General features: G+C 50.3%; 1 protein-coding gene across 2 annotated transcripts in view; it reads right to left on the reverse strand.

Annotated features, from left to right (window-relative positions):
• Positions 1 to 20,938, reverse strand: part of LASP1 (LIM and SH3 protein 1) — a 57,858-nt gene that overhangs the window by 20,773 nt on the left and 16,147 nt on the right. For both annotated transcript variants that reach the window (XM_060203588.1, XM_007530928.3), the window contains 2 exons: positions 13,735 to 13,819; positions 2,778 to 2,885 (listed from right to left, as the gene is read on the reverse strand). In XM_060203588.1, coding sequence (XP_060059571.1) covers positions 2,778 to 2,885; positions 13,735 to 13,819 — 193 coding nt within the window. The remainder of the gene's footprint in view (positions 1 to 2,777; positions 2,886 to 13,734; positions 13,820 to 20,938) is intronic.

Raw genomic sequence — 20,938 nt, forward strand, 5'->3', positions numbered from 1 at the left:
CTCCTTTTATCTTTCATTTATAAATAAACATTTTTTAAATTTAAAATGAGGGGAGCCAGGCAGTAGCGCAGCGGGTTAAGCGCAGGTGGCGCAAAGTGCAAGGACCCTCATGGGGATCCCGGTTGGAGCCTCCGGCTCCCCACCTGCAGGGGAGTCGCTTCACAGGCGGTGAAGCAGGTCTGCAGGTGTCTATCTTTCTCTCCCCCTCTCTGTCTTCCCCTCTTCTCTCCATTTCTCTCTGTCCTATCCAACAACAATAAGAATAACTACAACAATAAAACAATAAGGACAGGAGGTCGGGCGGTGGTGCAGTGGGTTGAGCGCATGCGGCGCAGAGCGCAAGGACCGGCGTAGGGATCCCGGTTCGAGCCCCCGGCTCCCCACTTGCAGGGGAGTCGCTTCACAGGCAGTGAAGAGGGTCTGCAGGTGTCTCTTTCTCTCCCCCTCTGTATCCCCTCCTCTCTCCATTTCTCCCTGTCCTATCCAACAACGAACAGCATCAACAATGGCAATAATAATAACCACAACGAGGCTACAACAAGGGCAACAAAAGGGGGAAAAAATGGCCTCCAGGAGCGGTGGATTCATGGTGCAGGCACCGAGCCCAGCAATAACCCTGGTGGAAAAAAAAAAAAAACATATAAGGGCAACAAAAGGGAATGAATAAATAAATGTTTTTTAAAAATTTAAATGAAAGCTTAAAGGAGACCAGGTGCAGGGGCCAGGGGAGGGCATGTCAAGGAGTAACCGCGAAAGAGACAGGCTTATTTAGGAGTGGGGGAAATAACGGCCAGTCCTCCACAGGGGATTCTCCTGGACCAAGGGAAGCACAAATTTCAGACTGCAGGTCAACAACCTGATTGCATAACTCACGTGGTTAAGTCAGTAGACAGAATCTTTACGAACTAAAATAGAACAGAAGCTCTCTGAACTTCCTCCAAGCAGCAAGGGCTCTAGTGAAGTTTTGACTCTAAGTTAGTAAGGATGCTGCCCGGTAGGATATGGGGTAGCACATAAAGTCCTTTTTTTTTTTTTTTAATTTTAATTTTTATTTATTTATTTTTTTAACTAGAGCACTGTTCAGCTCGGGATTATGGTGGTGCGGGAGACTGAACCTGGGACTTTGGAGCCTCAGGCATGAGGGTCTGTTTGCATAACCATTATGCTATCTACCCTCCACCTGGTAGCACATAAAGTTCTAAGTCTTGTGTTGTCCTGGGCTACAGCCCTGACTCCTGAAATCTACTTGAGGCCAGGCAAGATAATGCACCTGCTCTGTCAGCACTCAATGCACATTACAAGGCCCCCACGGCACTGGAGGGGTCTTCTGTGCTATGGTGTCTCTCCCTATCTGCTTCAGGTTCTGTTTCTGTCTCTATCTGAGCAGTTGGTCTGGAGTGGTGAAGCCCTAGCAATGATAGGAGAGGAGAGGGAGAGGAAAAAGGCAGAAAGGAAAATGAAGCCTATGTGAGGCTCCATTGGAGCCCTCTCTAAGCACCGCCAAGTGCCTCTAAAAGGAGCACCCTGCCAAGGGGGTGGGGTAGAAAGAAGGCTAGGGAGGTGGGGCCCAGCAGGAGTGTGCCAGGAAGGTCACCTGACACCTCTGAGTCCCTCCCAGCTCCATTAATCCAAAGTGGTGTGGGATGTATCCACCACTTCCTAACAGAGACCTACAGAGTCAGCTGCTTGTCCAGTTCTTCATGCTCGGCCCCTCCCAGCGCACCCATGCTGCACCTGTGCACAGCAACACCCCACCTGCACACGCACGCACGCACGCACGCACGCACGCACGCACGCGGAGCCTCACTAGCTGCTGGGCTGCAGCTCCAGGATGCAGAAAACTGAGGCAGCTCTCTGCCCACAGGTTCCATGGGGCCTAGCAACCTGCTGCTCACTCTCCGTGCCCTCCCTGCCACAGCCAGGCACTGCTGACTTCACCACCTCAGAAGGGGTTGGGGTGGGGTGCAGGGCCGGCGGGCAGAGCCACTGGGGTTTTTACACAGGAAGGAAGAGTGAGCCAAGGTGGGGGAGGAGGCGCAGGCAGGCGGAAATGACTGCAGTGTCAGCACCCAGAGCTGGCAGGGGGAGGGGAAGGGCAGCTCACCCTGCCCCTGCCACCCAGCTTTGACACTGACCTTTGTGTTGAGACAAACAGTCCGGACCCTGACACCCACCACAACTGGGAGGTGGGGATACACCAGAAGCTTCAGAGAGTGGGTGATTCAGCATATAGGCATACAGGCAGGCCCTCCCTACAAGGACACTAATTCCAAGGCAGAAATGCCACATGGGACAGAGAGGGGGCTTGGGATGCATAGAGAAAAGGACCCAGGTTCAAGTCCCTGGTCCCCAGCTGCAGGGGGGAAAGCTTCATGAGTGGTGAAGTAGGACTGTGGGTGTCTCTTTGTCTCTTTCCCTCTCTATTGCCCCCTCTCAATTTCTCTCTGTCTCTATCAAACTAATTAATTAGTTAATTAATAAGAAACAGCTCATTTGGATAATGTGCTGCTTTGCCACAGGCATGACCTAGGTTTGAGACCAGCCCCCACTGCATCAAAGGCAACTTTGGTGCTATGTTCTCTTACACTCTCTCTGCCTTCTCTATCTCAAAGGGGGTGGGGGGTGGGAGACAGACATGCCTTTAGAGACTTCCTTTTCCACTGTTCAAGCCAGGCCCACCTAAGAGCTCAGGAGGAGAAGCATGCCTACTGGGAAGGGGAGGGGTGAGGTGGGGAGCACCAGGTCACTGTGGGCACCGCAGTCAGCAGGGAGCTTACGTTACTGATCTGGTCCTGGGTCTTCTTGATTCTCTGGAGTTCGGGGGTGTCTGCCACCACGCTGAAACCTTTGCCCTTGTTCTTCTCAAATTCCTCTTTGTAGCGCACCTGGAGGGGGAGAGGTTGAAGTCAAGCCAAGGAGGAGCAGAGAGGGCCCCAGTCTACAGCCAGCTCTGAGCCAGCAGCCAGCCAGGAAGAGGAGGCCCTGGCCAGAAAGAAAGCCCCAGGACAGAGGCATTCACATCCCCCTCCCACTCTACCACATGCCTTAGCAAGACATGTTGGACTATGTGACAATAAGCCCATAACCCGCTTGCGTGTGCTCAGGACCTGGGGAGACAGCTCAGTGGTGGAGCTTACATATGTGACATACTGGGTTATAGCCCCTATATTTGTTTTTAAAGATTTCTTTCTTTTTTTCTTTTTTAACCAGAACACTTCAGCTCTGGTTTAGGGTGGTAGGGGGTGGGGGTTGAACCTGGGACTTTGAAGCCTCAGGCTCCAGAGTTTCTTTGCATCACCATTATACTATCTACCCTCCTCCGCCCTTTTTAAAGATCTATTCATTACTGAAAGAACTACAGCATCACTCTGGCACATGCAGTGCTAGGGATCAAAGTCAGGACTTCATGCTTGTAAGTCCCAAGCTCTACCTAATGTGCCACCCATATGCCACTTTAATAAAATCAGAGAGTTGGTGAGAGAGGTCAGTGTGTTAGAGCACAGGACCTTCATGTTTAAAGCCCCAGAGGTCCAAAGTTCAATCCCTAGTTGTACCATATGCCAGAGCTGAGCACTGATTTGATATTTATCTCCCTCTCCCTACTCCTCTCTTTTTAAAATATTTTTATTTATCGGTTAATGAGAGAAAGATACAAACAAAGAAAGACCAGAGCACTGCTCAGCTTGGCTTGTGGTGGTGCTGGGGAGTAAACCTGGGACCTTTGGCACCTCAAGCATGAGTCTTTGCATAACCACTAACCATGCTGTCTCCTCAGTCCCACTCCACCCTCAAGATAAGTAATTTTTTTTTTTCCTGGACTCTCAGCACATGTACTAGAGTGATATCTGGTTCTTTCTCTCTCACATCTCAAATAAATAAGCAAATAAATAGAAAGAAATTTTTAAAAGACAGGAACAAAGAGATCATAAAAATGGTTATAGGGAGTCAGGTGGTAGCTCAGCGGGTTGAGCGCATGTGGTGCAAAGCGCAAGGACCAGCATAAGGATCCCGGATCAAGCCCCCAGCTCCCCACCTGCAGGGGAGTCGCTTCACAAGTGGTGAAGCAGGTCTGCAGGTGTCTATCTTTCTCTCCCCGTCTTCCCCTCCTCTCTCCACTTCTGTCTATCTAACAACGACAACATCAACAATAACTACAACAACAATAAAGAAAAACAAGGGCAACAAAAGGAAAAATAAATAACTATAAAAATTATTTTTAAAAAATGGTGATAAATACCTCAGCCACCCCCCCCATAAATAAAAAAAGTATCATTGCAGGTGGCTTCACTGTGCTAAGTGCTTTCAATGAACTATCTCAGTTAAGACTTGCTAGTTATTAGTTCCATTTTACAGATAAGAAAAGTGAGCCACGGGAGTCGGGCTGTAGCGCAGCGGGTTAAGCGCAGGTGGCGCAAAGCACAGGGACCGGCATAAGGATCCCAGTTCGAACCCCGGCTCCCCACCTGCAGGGGAGTCGCTTCACAAGCGGTGAAGCAGGTCTGCAGGTGTCTATCTTTCTCTCCCCTCTCTGTCTTCCCCTCCTCTCTCCATTTCTCTCTGTCCTATCCAACAACAATAATAACTACAACAATAAAAAAAAAAAAAGTGAGCCACATAAAGACAAAGTCCCACGCCCAAGGTCATACATTTCAGCAGTGAAGCTGCCAAGACATAGACGCGGGTGCCTGACCTCTGACTTTAGCAGCAGGCTCAGCCCAGAAGAAGGTTCTTTCCAGAGTTCCAAAGACCAGCCTGATTCTTACTGCAGCCAGGATGCGCCCCTGCCCATAGAGAACCTGGGGGAGTTTTTATGTGGCCAGTGGAATGAGACTTGTTCCTGCCAACGAATAAAGTCAGTGCCCAGAAAGGAGGGCAGCAAGACAGTCGCTCAGAAGACTTAGTCAATGAATGAGTCTTTGACCGCTGGGGCAGCCTTCCAGAGTCTCTAAGTCGGCTTCCGAGGTTGAGGTCAGAGAATGGAGTGAAACTGGCAGGGGACAGACAGCACTTCAGAGCTGGGTTCCAACTTCAGGGAAGAACTCTACCATCCTACCACTGCCCTCCCTCCTATTCTGAGCAATCCATGGAATATTTCCAGAGCTAAAGGAACTCAAGTAAGACAGGAGAAAGAATCTTCTGAAAACATAAAGGAATTGAAATATGAAGACTTGACCCCTGGGGAGCTTAGAAGAGCAGAATGGTGATCTGGGAGGTGGTGCAGTGGTTGAAGCATCAGACTCTCAAGCATGAGGTACTTACTGAGTTCAATCCCAGGCAGCACATGTACCAGAGTGATGTTTGGCTCTTTTTCTCTCCTCCTATGTTTCTCATTAATAAATAAATAAAATATTTTTTTTTAAAAAGAGAGAGCAGAATGGAGGCTGGGGCAGTGTCTGTGGAAAAAAGTGTGAGCTTCACATGTGTGAAGCCCTGGGTTTGATCTCAGGTTTGTGTCTACATACCACCACCAGCACAACAACAACAATCAGGCTGGGGAGACAGCATACTACTTATGCAAAAGACTTGTATGTGTAAGGCTCTAAGATCCCAGGTTCAATCCTCAGCACCACCATAAACCAGAGCTAAGCAGCCCTTTGGTGTATCTCTTTGTCTCTGTATCTCTCTCATTAAAATAAAACAAAACACACACACACACACCAACAGCAACATCATCAAAAACCACCAGTGTAAAAACAAAAAAACAAAAAAAACACCAATGTAGATCAGACACACCCGTGGAACAGAAAACTTGTTTCTTGGCTCCCAGAGACCTCACTGTCCACCGCACAGCCAGCTGCTTGCTTCAGGCTCTACCATCTGCCTGGACTTCCTCCACAGGGGCTACATGGTCCCGGGGGCGGGTCAGTCCAGGACACAAGGCACAGGACTGGGGAGTTTCCAGGATGGGAGGCCAGGCAGCTCCCAGGCCTGGAGTCATCTGACCACAGCACAGCTGCCCTCTGACCTGATAGCTAGTACTCGTGTGTGTGGCCTTGGCCAAACCTGTCGCCTCTGCTACACCTCCCAGGGGTCTAAAATTCTTGCTCAGTTTCTGGAGGCTCAGCTCCCTCATCCATGGAAATTTTCTTTTTAAAGGTTAGAGCCCCTTTGTTCTGATCCAGACCAAAAACAAAGGCCTGGGTGTGTTAGTTCCCAGTTGCCATCAGACTGAAGGTTACAGAATGGATAGGATACCAGAACACCCCTAGTTTTCATAGGAATCTGTTAAAACATGGGGCGGGGGGCTAGAGAGAGCTCACTGAGTAAGGCAAGTGCCCTGCCATGCACAAAATAGTCTGAGCCCCAGCCTCAGTACCACATGGGAAGCTGTGATATCTCTCCCTCTCTGTGTCTATCAATAAATGAAAATGTTAGCCCAGGACTGGTGGAATCACACATGTGTGAAGCTTTGGCTGAAAATAATAACAACAACAACAATGGGGGGGAGGGGAATGACCATCACCAAGGATGGACAAAGAGTCAGAAGGATGGGTACTAACACAAAAGTCTCCCACTGTGCTAAATGATCCTGGTCCAATAATTTTCCCAGCCTGTTTCCACATCTGTAAACTAGTGGCAACCACACCATCATTCCCATGTACACGCTGTGGCCCTTGTGTGGGTGGCAGTGCCCAGTCCACACTGATAAGGCTAAGTGGGAAAGTGCCTTGTCAACACAAATGCACAGAACAAACAGCCTCGCTCCTTCCCCTACTTCCTGGCCTGGCAAGGGTCAGCCTCTTAATCCCAGAGAATAATCACCATGGCAACACAGCAATGACATCAGCTAGTTCCCAGGCTGGGAGCTGCCAAGGGAGGATCATTCATTCCACTACTGACACAAGCAGCAGGGGGAAAGGGTGGGGTTGCAGGGGGGCTGCACTCAGCACCTCTTTGGTGCAGGGTGCTGGACCAATCAGCCCCCTTCTTGAGGTCCCCTGAGGGTGGCTGGCTAGCTGGTCTCCACAGGCTCTCCCAGCCTGGAGTCTGTGACCCTGGTTATGGAGAATCAAGGTCACAGGGGAAGACTAAGCAGTCTTTTGGGTGGCAGCCAGGAGTGGGGAGAAGACCCTGTCTGCAACCTCTCCATCAGGGTCCCCTTGCTCCCCTCGTATGGGTTCCTGTGGTGGGAAGGGACCTGCCCAAAGTCACTAGCCCCAGTGGGTGGTGAGGTCAAGGCACAACTCACACTAAGGCCAATGATCTCATGCAGGGAGCCACCAAGGCCTCCCTTCTGGAAATGCCAAGGCAGTACCTGGCTAGATGCCACGGTTTCTGCCCACGCCACTACCCTGATTAACGCCACTCTTTATGTTTGGGCTTATCAATTATTCTCCCTAGATCTACCTTTTTCACCACTGGCCCCAGAAAATAGTGGGTGCAAATAAATTGAGGAGGAGGGGAATGATGAAAAAATTCAATGTAGGACCAGGCGGTGGCTCACCTAAGCGCTCACATTACAGTGCGCAAAGACCCAGGTTTAAGCCCCTGGCATCCACCTGCAGGGGGAGAGCTTCACAAGTGGTGAAGCAGGGCTGCAGGTGTCTCTCTCTCTCTCTCTCTCTCTATCTTCCCCTCTCCTGTCAATTTCTCTGTCTCTATCCAATAATAAATTAATAAATAATAAATAATAAAAAAGAAAAAGAAAAGGAAAATTCAATGTAGACATATAATCTCTGAATAGGCAGTATAATTTAGAAAGTAACTATCAGGGGGCTAGGCGGTGGTGCAGAGGGGCTAAGGGCACATGGCGAAAAGCATAAGGACCGGCGTAAGGATCCCAGTTCGAGACCTAGCTCCCCACCTGCAAGGGGGTCGCTTCACAATCAGTAAAGCAGGTCTGCAGATGTCTGTCTTTCTCTCCCTGTCTTCCCCTCCACCTTGAATTCTCTGTGTCCTATCCAATGGCGGCAATGGCTATAACAACAATGGCAATAACAACCACAATATGGGCAACAAAATGGGAAAAAATGGCCTCTAGGAGCAGTGGATTCGTAGTGCAGGCACCCAGCCCCAGCAATAACCTTGGAGGAAGGAGGAGGAGGAGAAAGAGGAGAAGGAGAAGAAGAAGAAAGTAACTATCCTGCTGACCCACCAGAAGAGGAAAAATCGTGACTTAGGGAAAAAAAATTTTTTTAATTGAGCAAAATACAATAACCAACAATCTCCACTCATTTAAGATGCTTACACTGTCCTGGGCCCACATACTCTAACTCCTTGTAACAAAAAAGAAGTGTTCTGTTTATTTTCTATACATGAGCTGAGTTCCAGAATGTTCCCTCCTTGAGATCAGATATAGGACCTTTCTTGTTCCCCACCACCCTCTTTCTTTCTAGATTTATTTTATTCATTACATATGAGAAAGGGAGTTTCACAAGAGACAAAGAAAGAGGTAGAGAGACAAACCAGAGTACTACTCTGGTACATGCAGTGCTGAGGATTGAACCAGGAACCGCAGGCCAATTGTCTACTAGTAAATCCAGTGCTCTACCAGTTGAGCAGACTACCCAACCACAAGCAATCTGCTTTCTGTTTGCCTGCTTGCTTCGTTGTTTTTATTTCAGTTTTTTATCTGTTTGTTTTTATACAGAGAAATTGAGAGGGAGGGGAGATACACGAGGAGAAAGGGAGGAAAGAAGGGAGAGAGGGAGGGTGGGAAGGAGGATGGAAGGAAGGACAAGCAGGCAGTTGCCTGCAGCACTGCTTCCTAACTCCCTACAAGTGGGGACTAAGGGCTTGAACCTGGGTCTCTGCGCATGATAACAAATGCTCTAAGTGGAGTGTGCCACCACCCACCTCCCCGAAAAATCTATTTTTAATTTAGACACACACAGAGAGAGAGGAGAGCTGATGGAAAAGGTCAGCAATCATCAAAGGTCATTGTGTCCATCCTCCGGTTTCCTCATGCCCACGTTCCATTTCCACTCCCTTCCAGAACAGTAATGTGAACACTCATTGAGAATGCCGCTGTGCTAGGAACCGGTGTGAAAGCCTGGCACATACAAACACTCTCACCACAACTTCTGGAGAGAGAGAGAGAGAATCTCTTTCACAGGTCTGGGCCCTGAGGTTCAGAGTAGTCAAGGAACTTTTCCAAAGCCACACTGCTTAGGTGGCAGATCCAGGATTGGATCTGGCAGTTGTGAAACAGGCTGGTGACAGATCAAAGAGTGAACCCTGCCCTAAGGCTGGGGCTATAAGGAGAGAAAACATGAAATGGACACTTTTCTTTCTTTATAATTTTCCCCCCTTTTGTTGCCCTTGTTGTTTTATTGTTGTAGTTATTATTGTTGTCATTGTTGTTGGATAGGACAGAGAGAAATGGAGAGAGGAGGGGAAGACAGAGAGGGAGAGAGAAAGACAGATACCTGCAGACTTGCTTCACCACCTGTGAAGCAATTCCCCTGCAGGTGGGGAGCCAGGGGCTCAAACTGGGATCCTTACGCCAGTCCTTGTGCTTTACACCATATGTGCTTAACCCACTGCGCTACCACTCGATTCCTTTTTTTTTTAAATTTTTAATATCTTTATTTACTACATAGACAGCCAGAAATTAAGAGGAAGGGGAGAGAAAGAGAGGAAGAGAGAGACACCAGCAGCACTGCTTCACCACTTGTAAAGCTTTCCCCCTGCAGGTGGGCCCAGGGACTCGAACCCAGGTCCTTGCACATTGTAACATGTGCACTCAACCAGGTGCACCACCTCCTAGCCCCAACACTTTTCTTTTTTTCTTTCTTCTTCTCCTTCTTTTTTTTTTAACCAGAGCACTGCTCAGCTTTGGCTGATGGTGGTACAGGGGATTGAACCTGGGACCTTGGAGCCTCAGGCATGAGAGTCTGTTTGCATAACCATTATGCTATCTACCCTTGCCCCCAACACTTTTCTAAAAATGTTTCCTGAGTTCAGGGTGCCACCATCTCTTGGCAGTCCTAAACCAGCCCCCATCCCATAAAAGCTATAGCCTCTACTGGGTTGGGAAAGATCTACAAGCATGTGTGTTGGGAGATGATTCTGGGGCATAGCTGGCAGTTCCCAGCCTTGGCCAGGCCTGGGCAAGACCCCCCCAAGCGGGTCATTTCTGGTCAATCCTGTGGTTACCTCCCCCACAGGGGTGGCTCCAGGTGTCCAAACACCAAAGTATCACGTAGGGCCCCATCTAGAGATGGGAAAACAAGCTGAAACAGTGCCAGCAGCTTCCCAGAGGCTAAGACAGGGCCTCCGGAAGAGAGCAGGTCCACGGGGTGGGGAGGCAGCCAAAGGGCAGCGGTGGCTCCTACTTCCCTTCCAGCCAGTCACCCCAGCCAGCCCTGCCCCCACAGCAGTCACAGGAAGCAGAACCTGTGGCCACCCCAGGCCAGGCCCACTAGGGTTTTCAAGTCTCAGCACCAGGTCTGACCCCTGACCTCTAATCAGCTGGAGCTCACTGTCTCTGGTTCACCAGTGGGAACAAAGCAGAGGTAGGTGGCCACCCCAGGCTCCACAGCTAGCAGAAGAAGGGAAACAAAAAGGCAGCCTGTGAAGAAGGTGGGTCCTTATCCCACACTCTGATGATCTTGACAGCAGCCCACACAGCAGGAACAGTGAGCAGAAGATGCTGCCTGCCTCCATATAGCCCCTAGCCCAGCTCTGAGCCTCCAGTCCACCTATGGGATCAAAAGTCATCCATCCATCCATCGGCGCAGTGAAGATGCAGACCCATCCCTGGGTCCCCCCCAGCCCTGCCAACCATAAGGTCTGTGAGTGGGGCCTAGGAACCTAGATGAGTGCCCCCGTGGTGACTGAAACCTGAAGCTAGTACCTGAAGGGGCTGCTGAACTAATGAGAACAAAGGGCTCTGTTCACCACGCTCCAGGCAAGCACCGTGAACTTTTTTTTTGCCCCCAGGGTTACTGCCGGGGCTCGGTGCCTGCACCACAAATCCACTGTTCCTGGAGACCATTTTTCCCCCTTCTGTTGCCCTTGTTCCATCATTGTTGTGGTTATTATTATTATCGTTGTTGCTGTCGTTGGGTAGGACAGAGAGAAATCGAGAGAGGAGAAGACAGAGGGGGAGAGAAAGATAGACACCTGCAGACCTGCATCACTGCCCGTGAAGCGACTCCCCTGCAGGTGGGGAGCCAGGGGCTTGAACTGGGATCCCTACGCTGACCCTTGCACCTCAAGCCACGTGCGCTTAACCCGCTGTGCTACCACCCGACTCCCCATGAACTCTTTAAACCTCCGGAGCCAGGGGCCTGTAGCAGGGCTAGCTGTGTGCATACATTACAATGTGTAAGGACCCAGGTTCAAGCCCCTGGTCCCACCTGCATGGAAAAGCAGCACTGTAGACATCTCTCTCTCTTTTTAAAAATTTTCTCTTTTTTTTTTTTTTTGCTTCCAGAGTTATCACTGGGACTCGGTGCCAGCACCATTTTATTTAATAGGACAGAGAGAAATTGAGAGGAGGGGGAGACAGAAAAAGAGAAAGATAAGACACCAGCAGACCTGCTTATTAGCACTGTGTAGCGTCCCTCCTGCAGGTGAGGAACCAAGGGCTCGAACCCAGGTCCTTGCGCTTAGTATTTTGTGTACTTAACCAGGTGTGCCACTGCACAACTCTCTTTCCTTCTCTCTATCTCCCCTCCCCCCATCTTATCAAATTAAAAAATAATAAATTTAAGAGAAAATTTAAAAACCATATAGACTGGAGATATAGCTCAGTGGGTATGGTGGATGCCTTGCCAGGCACATGGCCCAGGTTCAAACCCTAGCACCACACAGGGGCTGCAATGGCACCAGGGTAAACTACAGTTCTTTGGTGTCTTACTGGCTTAAAACACAAGTTGACCCAGGAGTGGTGAAACCATACAAGCAGGAAGCACCAGTTCTGCAAAATAGATAAGTAAGTCAACCTTAACGTTCTCGTCTGTGCAAAGGTGAACAGAGTCCCTCCCACATTAAGAAACTGAGAACTAAGTATAGTCAGAACCTGCAGTTTGGTGCCTAACCAACAAGGTCCTGATGGAGAGTGGCTGGTGTCCTTACGCTCTCCCTAGCCTGCATGAGAGACAAGAGCCTAGAGGTCCAGGGGTGAGCAGCATACCAGACCCCAGGGCAGCAGGGCCAGTGGGTCTGTGGGAAGGGAGCCCTTAGCCCTGATACGTGGTGCCCACAGTCCCCAGGGAGGAGGGAGAAGTACTCCCAGCCAGCAGCCTCCCTGCCCCGTGCACCTGCTCCCTAGAGGCATCTAGATGCTTCCTCCTACAGGCCCGCCCGCAGGGATCAGGTTCCAGAGGCAAAAAGAGCTGCAGGTAGCTGAGCTTTTGTTGGGTTACAAGGGCTGAGGGAATTAGCCAGTTTTGGATTTCTCCTACTGAAAGAGAGAGAGAGAGAGAGAGAGTGTGTGTGTCTGTGTCAGGGGTCCTGCAAGCTTCTGCCTGAATCCATGTGTGTTCACCCACTTCCCTATCCATGCAACTTTGCACCTTTCCACAGATCCACTGTCCCCTAGTGACACCTCGCTCACGCTCCTCCTGCTGCTCTGAAATCTAAGTACTCCCTTCACAAGATCCGGGTTCCAGCCTCCAGCTCCCCAACTGCAGGGGGGTCACTTCATAAGCACTGAAGCAGGTCTGCAGGTGTCTCTCTCTCACTCTATCTATCTCCCCCTCCCCTCTCAATTTCTCTCTGTCCTATCCAATAGAGATGAAAAATGGCTATCAGGAGCAGTGGATTCATAGTGCTGGCACCAAGCCCCAGCAATAATCCTGGAGGGAGGGAGGGAGGGAGGGAGGGAGGGAGGGAGGGAGGGAGGGAGGGAGGGAGGAAGGGAAGGAGAGAGAGACACAGACCCTGAGACCCAGGAGGTGCTACAATGGATAAAGCTGGAATCTCAGGCATGAGGTCTTGCAATAGATCTCCAGTACAGCATGTGTCAGAGTGACATGCAAGTTCTCTCTCACAAATAAGTCATTAAAGAGAGAGACAGAAACAAAGACACCACAGCATGAAAGTGTTTCCCAGTGCCATGCTGCTCCCATGTGATATCAAACCAGGGCTGACACATGGCAAAGTAGGTACCCTTCCAGATGAGCTATCTCACTGACCCCCACATTTCCCTGACTCTCTCTGTCTTCATGGAGTCTTGGCTGAAGCCCCAACTCCCAACCCAGCCCATAGTCCAGGCCAGGCCAGGCCAGGCTAGTCCCAGAAGCCCTCTCCACCTGACCCCCAGAGTCTCAGGCTCTGAGTACTTTGCTTATTCCTCAGTGCTCCCTGGGTCCTTGGGGCAGGGATCCTGTCCCCTCCCCTGTGACAGAGGCACATACTTCTCCCCACCTTGCATGCGTTCCAGAAAACCAGGCTCTAGAAACAAAGGTAAGATAGGCCCCTTGCCCAGACTCTGAGGGAGGCCATGGCAAAAAGGCAGTGTGGCTCCCTCAGATGAACCTCCGAGGCTCTGAGGCTCTGAGCCCCTTTGGGTGAGGGGAGGGGGGGAGGACACATGGAATTTACCAAAGCAGACAGAACCAGACGTCTCTGTACTTCTCCAGCCTGCTCTGGGTAGCAAGTGGGGCCAGCTCTCCCCCTTTCCTTTGCTAAAGTCAGGAAATGTGAAGTAATAGGGGTGGGGCCAGGCCCAAGGACGCCAGCACCTTGGCCTTGCTGAGTAACCACAGGGGGAAAGAGTACTTGCCAAATCCAGGGTTCCACCAGCCACCAGCCCCGCCCACCACAGCCCAGCTTGCCCCTCACCTGACTCTGGAGCTCACTCTGCTGCTTGAGGCGGAGGTTTTCTGGGGTGTCAGCCACCATGGTGAAGGACTGCTTGGGGTAGTGTCTGCAGGATAAACAAAGAGAGTGGGGGGGTTACTCTGGAGAAGTGAGGGCAATCCCTAGCCTTCAATGATCAAAGGAAGCAGTTTGTCAGACTTAGCTGGAAATATACACCTTAGCCTAAGCTGGAAAGATACACCAGGTCAGGAAACTACCTTAAAATAAAGGTTCTCTGAGGGCTTCAGATCACACTCACTGGGGGGATAACCATATCTTACAGTCACTCACACATAGAGACTGTGGGTGCAGACACCTGTGAGGGTCCAGTACGCTGGGGAGATGGCCATAGGGTCAGGACAGAAATGCAGGCCCAGCCAGCAAGAAAGAGCAGGAGGAGTACAAAGACCAAAGGAAAAAAGAAATGGTAAGCAAATCTAGGGAGGCTTTCTGGAGGGTGGGGGAGAGGACAGGAAAAGGAATGCACATATCCAAAAACTGGTGTTTCCAAGGGCTTCATACAAGGCACAACTTATTGGGAAGGTAGACTGGGAAGTCATCGTGAGGTCAGAAAGGAGGTGAAAAGATAAAGCACTGATGATGTAACAGTTTACATGCCTCAGCTCCTCGAACTCTCACAACCAACCCACTGTCTCCACCCGTCTTTGACTGATGACAGAACTAAGGTTCAGAAAGCATAAACAATGTGGCCCAAAGCACATGGCCAAGGGTTTATACCTAATCTTCTCCAGGCTCAGATCCCTACAGCCTCCAGTCACAACACCCACCGGGGGCCTGTCCCTGCTAACGAGAGCTACAGGGAGTAGGAGCCGGGCAGCCCTCAGTCACACCTGTGGGGACCCTCAGGACCAAGGGTGGCCCTCTCATTTTCAGAGCAGGAAACAGGGAGCTGCTGCCAGGTGTCGTATGCTTTACATTGGCTTGTTCTAGCCCTCCCCCTCCAAGAGAATTGGATGAGTCCTGTTAATTTCGCGGGCCTGCTTGGCCCCGCCCCAAGGGACCCTGGGAGAGGGTTCCGGAGTCCGAGAGTTCCTGAGTTCCCCGAGTGACAAGAGTTCCTGAGTTCCGGAGTTCGAGAGTGCGAGAGTGCGAGAGTGCGAGAGTTTCTGAGTTCGAGAGTAAGGGAGAGGGTTCCTGAGTTCCAGAGTAAAAGAGAGAGTGCTTGCGCCGCCGCAAAGAGACAGCAGAGTTCTGTTTGGTGATTAGTTTGTCTTAGTTTGTGAATCGTTGTTCCTGAATAAAGAAATACAGCTGCCCTGCCCAGCCGTTGTCTCCTCGTCTCTGTTCACCACCGTGAAGCTAGCCGGCCCGGCAAGAGCCTCCGAAATTTTAACAACAGCCAGGCACTCAGCTGACTTCACAAATGGCTTACTTGTCACATCAACTTACTATCTTCTCTCTCCAAGAGGCAACGGCTCTGGGGTTGCCCTTTTGTCCTGATCTATCCCAAGTCCCCAGAGCAGTACCTGTCTGGCCTTTAGTATTAGCTGAGTAAGTGACAGTCACATAGGTAATGAACCAGTCAAAACAGATAGGGTCCCGGGTCACTGAGGTTGGGTATATTTGCTGGTCTATGAAATTGTGTGTCTGTGTGTGTGTGTGTGCGGGGGGGGCTGTCCACAAGGATCCCAACTACTTCAGGGGTGGGGATGTCTTAAGCAGAAGCCATTCTCAGCCCTGGCTGGCCACACCAGATCCCAAGTCCCAAGCTGTCCCCAGTAAGAGATACCCCAGGAGCCCCCAGGAAGCTATGCCAGGACTGGCCACAGACCTGGGAACTGCCATAAGCTGCCCCCACCTTTGTGTTTACCAAACCTGGTAGAATCAGAGTGACCTGTAAGCACAGATGTCCCTCTGGCCACCACTGTCAAGGGCAGGTTTTAGGGTGTAGAGAATGCCACCAAAGGGGGAGGGTATGAGCAGAAGGGTCAAGCAACTGGATTCTGGCCCTGCCACCAACTAATTGGGTGACTTAGACAAATGCTTTTTTCCTCCCTCTGATTCCAGCTTCCCTCCTCCCCCACCCCTCCAACCTCCACTGCCCATCTGGATCCTGCCTCCAGGCCAGCTGGGCCACACACTCCCCATATAGGGAAGGAAGCAGAAGGGAGGAAGAAGACTGAAAAGTAAATACAGGTGCCTGCAGCTGGCACCAGGAAAGGGCTGCACATGAATCACATGGATACGGGGCTCAAGACTGTGGGCCCTGGCCCTGGGCTGAGATCCATAGCACCAAGGCCAAAAGGTGCCGTTCAAGATTCCTGAGCAGCTTCAGGGAAAGGGAGGGGAGTGAGAATTCTAACATGAAAGTTAGTCCTGAAGTCCTAGGAGGGAGCACTTTGAGGAGAACTCTCCCTCCTACCAAGCATCCTGAAGGCGTCATGGGCTGAGAGGCAGTGAGAAGAGCATTTTTTTTTCCCACTAAGGTTATTGCTAGGGCTCCACACCAGTGCTACCAGCAGACTGCTCTATTTGATATAGGATGACAGAGAGAGGAGACACACCATAGCATCGCTCCACTTCTCGTGAAACTTTCCCTGCAGATGCTCCACTGTAGTAGCTGGAGGCTCAAACCCAGGTCCTCACACAAGGCACAATGAGGGTTCTACCAGGTTAGCTTTCTCATCAACTTGCAAATTTATAAATAAACAAATTAGAAGCAAGAAAAGTGTGTCTAAGACTTGTGAATGGTCCATACTCCCAGAGGGGTAAAGAATAGGGAACCTTCCAATGAAGAGGATGGGATATGGCACTCTGGTGGTGGGAATTATACCTTCTTCCTTTCTTTTCTTTTTTTTTTAATATTTATTTATTTCCTTTTGTTGTCCTTGTTGTTTCATTGTTGTAGTTATTATTGCTGTTGTTACTGATGTCGTCACTGTTAGATAGGACAGAATGAAATGGAGAGAGGAGGGGAAGACAGAGAGGGGGAGAGAAAGACAAGACACCTGCAGACCTGCTTCACCGCTTGTGAAGCGACTCCCCTGAAGGTGGGGAGCTGGGGGCTCCAACCAGGATCCTTACACCGGTCCTTGCGCTTTGCGCCACATGCGCTTAACCCGCTGCATTACCGCCTTACTCCCAAATTGTACCTTCTTATCCCACAATCTTGTCACTCATTATTAAATCACTAAGAAGAAGGAGGAGGAGGAGGAGGAGAAGGTTGAAAAATAAGAAAACACAAAACAGAAGTTGGACTGATTTTGGTGTATTGCACCAAAGTAAAAGACTCTGGGGTGGGTGGGTGGGGAGAATACAGGTCCATGAAGGATGATAAATGACATAGTGGGGGTTGTATTGTTAAATGGGAAACTGGGGAATGTTATGCATGTACAAACTATTGTACTTACTGTTGAATGTAAAACATTAATTCCCCAATAAAGAAAAAAAAAAGTCTCTGGGATAAGGGAAAGGGTTCAGGTCCTGGAACCTGATGGCAGAGGAGGACCAAGAGGGGGGTTGAATTGTTATGTGGAAAATTGAGAAATGTGACACACGTACAAACTATTGTATTTTACTGTGGACTGTAAACCATTAATCCCCAATAAAGAAAAAAAATTGGGGGGGAACCACTTGTGAGAACTATAGCGGTTATCTTTGGGAGGTGAAAAGGACACAAAACTTCGGTGGTGAATATGGTGTAGAACACTGGTGAATATGGTGAATATGGTGTAGAACACTGGTGAATATGGTGTAGAACACTGTAATCTTACAATCTGGCAACTCACTACTAATCACAAATAAAAAATGGGGGGGGCAGAATTGATGTGTTCTTCAAAAAAAAAAAAAAGTGACTTTAAAAGCAGTGACTACTGTGGCAGAGGAGAGAGGTGAGGTCCTAAAGCAGGGACAGAGGCCTCTGGAGCACCTGAACTGGCACAGAATTGACCCTTCTGAGCCAATGGCACTGGTTGAGGGAGAGCGTTTAGCAAGTCCACAAGAGCTAATATGCAAACCTGGGGTGTTCCTCTTACCTGAAGGAACAAGGTTAAAATGAATGCCAGTGAGCTGGGAGGTGGCTCAGTGAATCATGTCCCATACCCTCAAGCACGGGGTCCTGAGTTCCATCACCAGCCTCACAAGTGCCAGAGTGGTATTCAGGTTCTCTCTCTCCCCCTGCACAAACCTTTACTTTGATTTTCCTTTTTTGGTATTTTTGTTCTTAAGATTTTATTTATTTATTTATGAGAATGATAGGAGGAGAAAGAGACAGAGAGAGAACCAGACATCACTCTGGTACATGCCGCTACCAGGCATTGAACTCAGGACCTCATGCTTGAGAGTCCAATGCTTTTCTCCATTGTGCTACCTCCCAGGCCTCAGCCTTTTGTTAAATAAATCTTCAAATAAAATATAGTGGGTTATCAGCTTGGGGCCCCCAGACAGCCTGTAGCTGATACGCATCCCCATGCTGTCGTTCCAGGCCGCTAACACTGCACTACTGCTTAGCACAGTGAATGGACAGGTGGGCACACGTCTGCAGACACTGAGGCTGGCAGGCATTTCAGACTTTGCTCACACACATCCTACATACCCCCACCCCCAACAACAAAAAAAAAGGTCTGAGGAGAACCTCTGGCACTGAACAAGTGGGTATTTCCTCCTCTCTAGAACCATACCTACCCCAAACCTCAGCCAGCACACTAATCCCATCAGAAGGGAAGGGGGGCCTGACTCAGCTTAGTCTTGGGGGGGAAATCAAGCTTTAATCCTCCATCAGATTAATTCGATTAAAGAGGAATTCCAGAGGCTCCAAGCTCTCAACAGCACCTTCTTAGCGCAAACGCCAGTAACAGGAAGACAGATGACATGCGCTGCCTGTGATATCCTTCCTAGAGGGTCAAACCTATCCCCTCCCTGTGGCCCCCAGCCTTGGCAACACCAGCCTGCCTTTGCCTTCCCCTGCTCACTGTGCTTTAGGTTTCCATGGCAACTGCATCCTCAGCTCCAGGCAGGAGAACAGCCAGAGCAGCAGCCAGAGAGGGAAGTCTGTGGGGGCAGGGAAGAGCCACAGACAGCAGGGGTGTCCTCAACACTGGAGGCCTAATGGGAAGACTGTCTGTGGCTCCCGTGCTGACCGTGGGAGGGGGTTGGCAGGGCACTGGGATCTGACCTAGAAGGGAGGATATGAGGACATGATCTGTGCCCCTCCCCAGCAGCATGCCTGCCTCCTCCCAGAGACAAGGGCTGGGACACTCCTGTCTACACGTAGAAGCTCCCACAGTTATCCTCACACCCCAGTGGGGACAGCCAGGGTGTGTGTGTGTACCAGCTTTGTGCCCCTGCTGTAACCCCAAGGCCAGGGGAGGGAGAATGGCCATGAGCTGGATTTAGGGCAAAGTTGTCCTTTGTCCCTTCTACAGCCCAGCTTGTGTCTGTCCCCTTGTTAATCATTCCAAGAGGTGGACCTCTGCTGGTGCCCCTCCCCAACTTTCCATAGCAATGCTAAGGCTCCCTGGGGGCTCCCTGGAGGAGGGGGAGTGAAGGTGAGAGAGAGGGAGAGAGAGAGAGAGAAATACCCACAGAGAGTGGGGGGAAAGGCTAGTAACAATGACAGCAAGGACAAGGAGAGGGCAGGATAATCAGGTAGCATTGACAGCAACCTGCAGGAACATGCACAGGCACAGAGTGACTTCATGATATGTCATGCTCCCCCTGCCACGTGGCTTTGGGCTAGAAAAGGCAGGCTTTATTACTGTGTCCATTTTACAGATAAAAGCCTGAAGGTCAGTGTCAAGAACACAGCCCTCCCTTCTACCACAGCTCTCAGGAGTCAGCAGGTTGCCCTGTCCCTATCAGTGTCTGCAGCCCAGCCTGGCACTCAGCACCCCTGGGAAAAGATGTACTCGCAGGGGAGTCAGGCAGTAGCGCAGCGGGTTAAGCGCACATGGCGTAAAGCGCAAGGACCGGCGTAAGGATCCCAGTTCAAGCCCCCGGCTCCCCACCTGCAGGGGAGTCACTTCACAGGTGGTGAAGCAGGTCTGCAGGTGTCTGTCTTTCTCTCCCCCTCTCTGCCTTCCCCTCCTCTCTCCATTTCTCCTTGTCCTATCCAACAATGATGACATCAATAACAACAATAACTACAACAATAAAAAAAAAATGTTCTAAAGCAGGTGTCTCCAGAGTTCAATGACCTGCAAATACACAGAAGCAACCTCCATCCCAGGAAAGGGTTTATCCCTGGGGCCCGAGCCACCTTCCTGCCTGGAGGAAGCCTAAAGCTGAGGATGCTATGAATCTACAGGCGCTGCTGGGGAAATAGCTCAACTGGTAGAACTCTGGACTTTCATGCCTGTGGTTCCAGGTTTGATCCCCCCTCCCCGGAACCTCATGACCTCATGGACTATTGGTGCTCTGGTTGGTGTCTGTCTGTCTGTCTCTCTCTCTCTCTCTCTCTGTCTTGTCTCCACCTCCTGTGAAATGCTCTTCCTCATATGAATTAATGAAATAAATCTTGGGGATATGAGAAGAACTGTATGTTGCTCAGTTTGCTGGCAGAGGCCCCTCCCAGTCTTGCCACTAGCTGACTAGCTGGTCCAGAAGCAGAACAAGACTTTCTGAAAGCTCAGCCTGCCCATTTCAAATGCAACCTCGCCCCTTCCAGCTCTAAGCCCCTTCAAAAAAAAAAAGTTTTTTGTTCAAGGAGAGACAAAAATATACCAACAAAAGCAACAAGGATCCTTTGGTTTGGCCAAAGGGGGGAAATAAATAGAACTAACCCCAACATCCTGCCTCTGCAGTGGGCTGCTGGTGCCCTGCCAGGAACACTGCCATGGTGGGCAGGAGGATTCCCTCCTAACCTAGTTTCTCTCCAGCTCTCCCTAAGCCACAGGGGCTGTTGTGGTGGAGATAGGAAGCAACAAGGAGGCATTGTTTGACCAGAAGAGGGGGGATAATGAGCACCCAAAAAGATCAAGGCCAACTAGGACTTACCAGCTCACGGGGTAGCAGACAAAATGAGCATTCCTCAAAGCTGGCACCTGCCCCAGATGGCAATACATAAAGAGATGATTCTGCCAAGTTGGGCAAGGAGTGGAAACACAGGGCCTCAGTCTCATCTAGCAAGTGAGGGTGTTAGAAAGCAGTGAGCCCCATGCTTTCTTCAGGCCTCACATCTCTGAGGTAAGGGCCTCAGGGCAAGCAGCCCAGGAGATGGCTCAGTGGG

Source organism: Erinaceus europaeus, chromosome 12, assembly GCF_950295315.1.
Source record: "Erinaceus europaeus chromosome 12, mEriEur2.1, whole genome shotgun sequence".
NCBI classification, from domain to species: Eukaryota; Metazoa; Chordata; class Mammalia; order Eulipotyphla; family Erinaceidae; genus Erinaceus; species Erinaceus europaeus.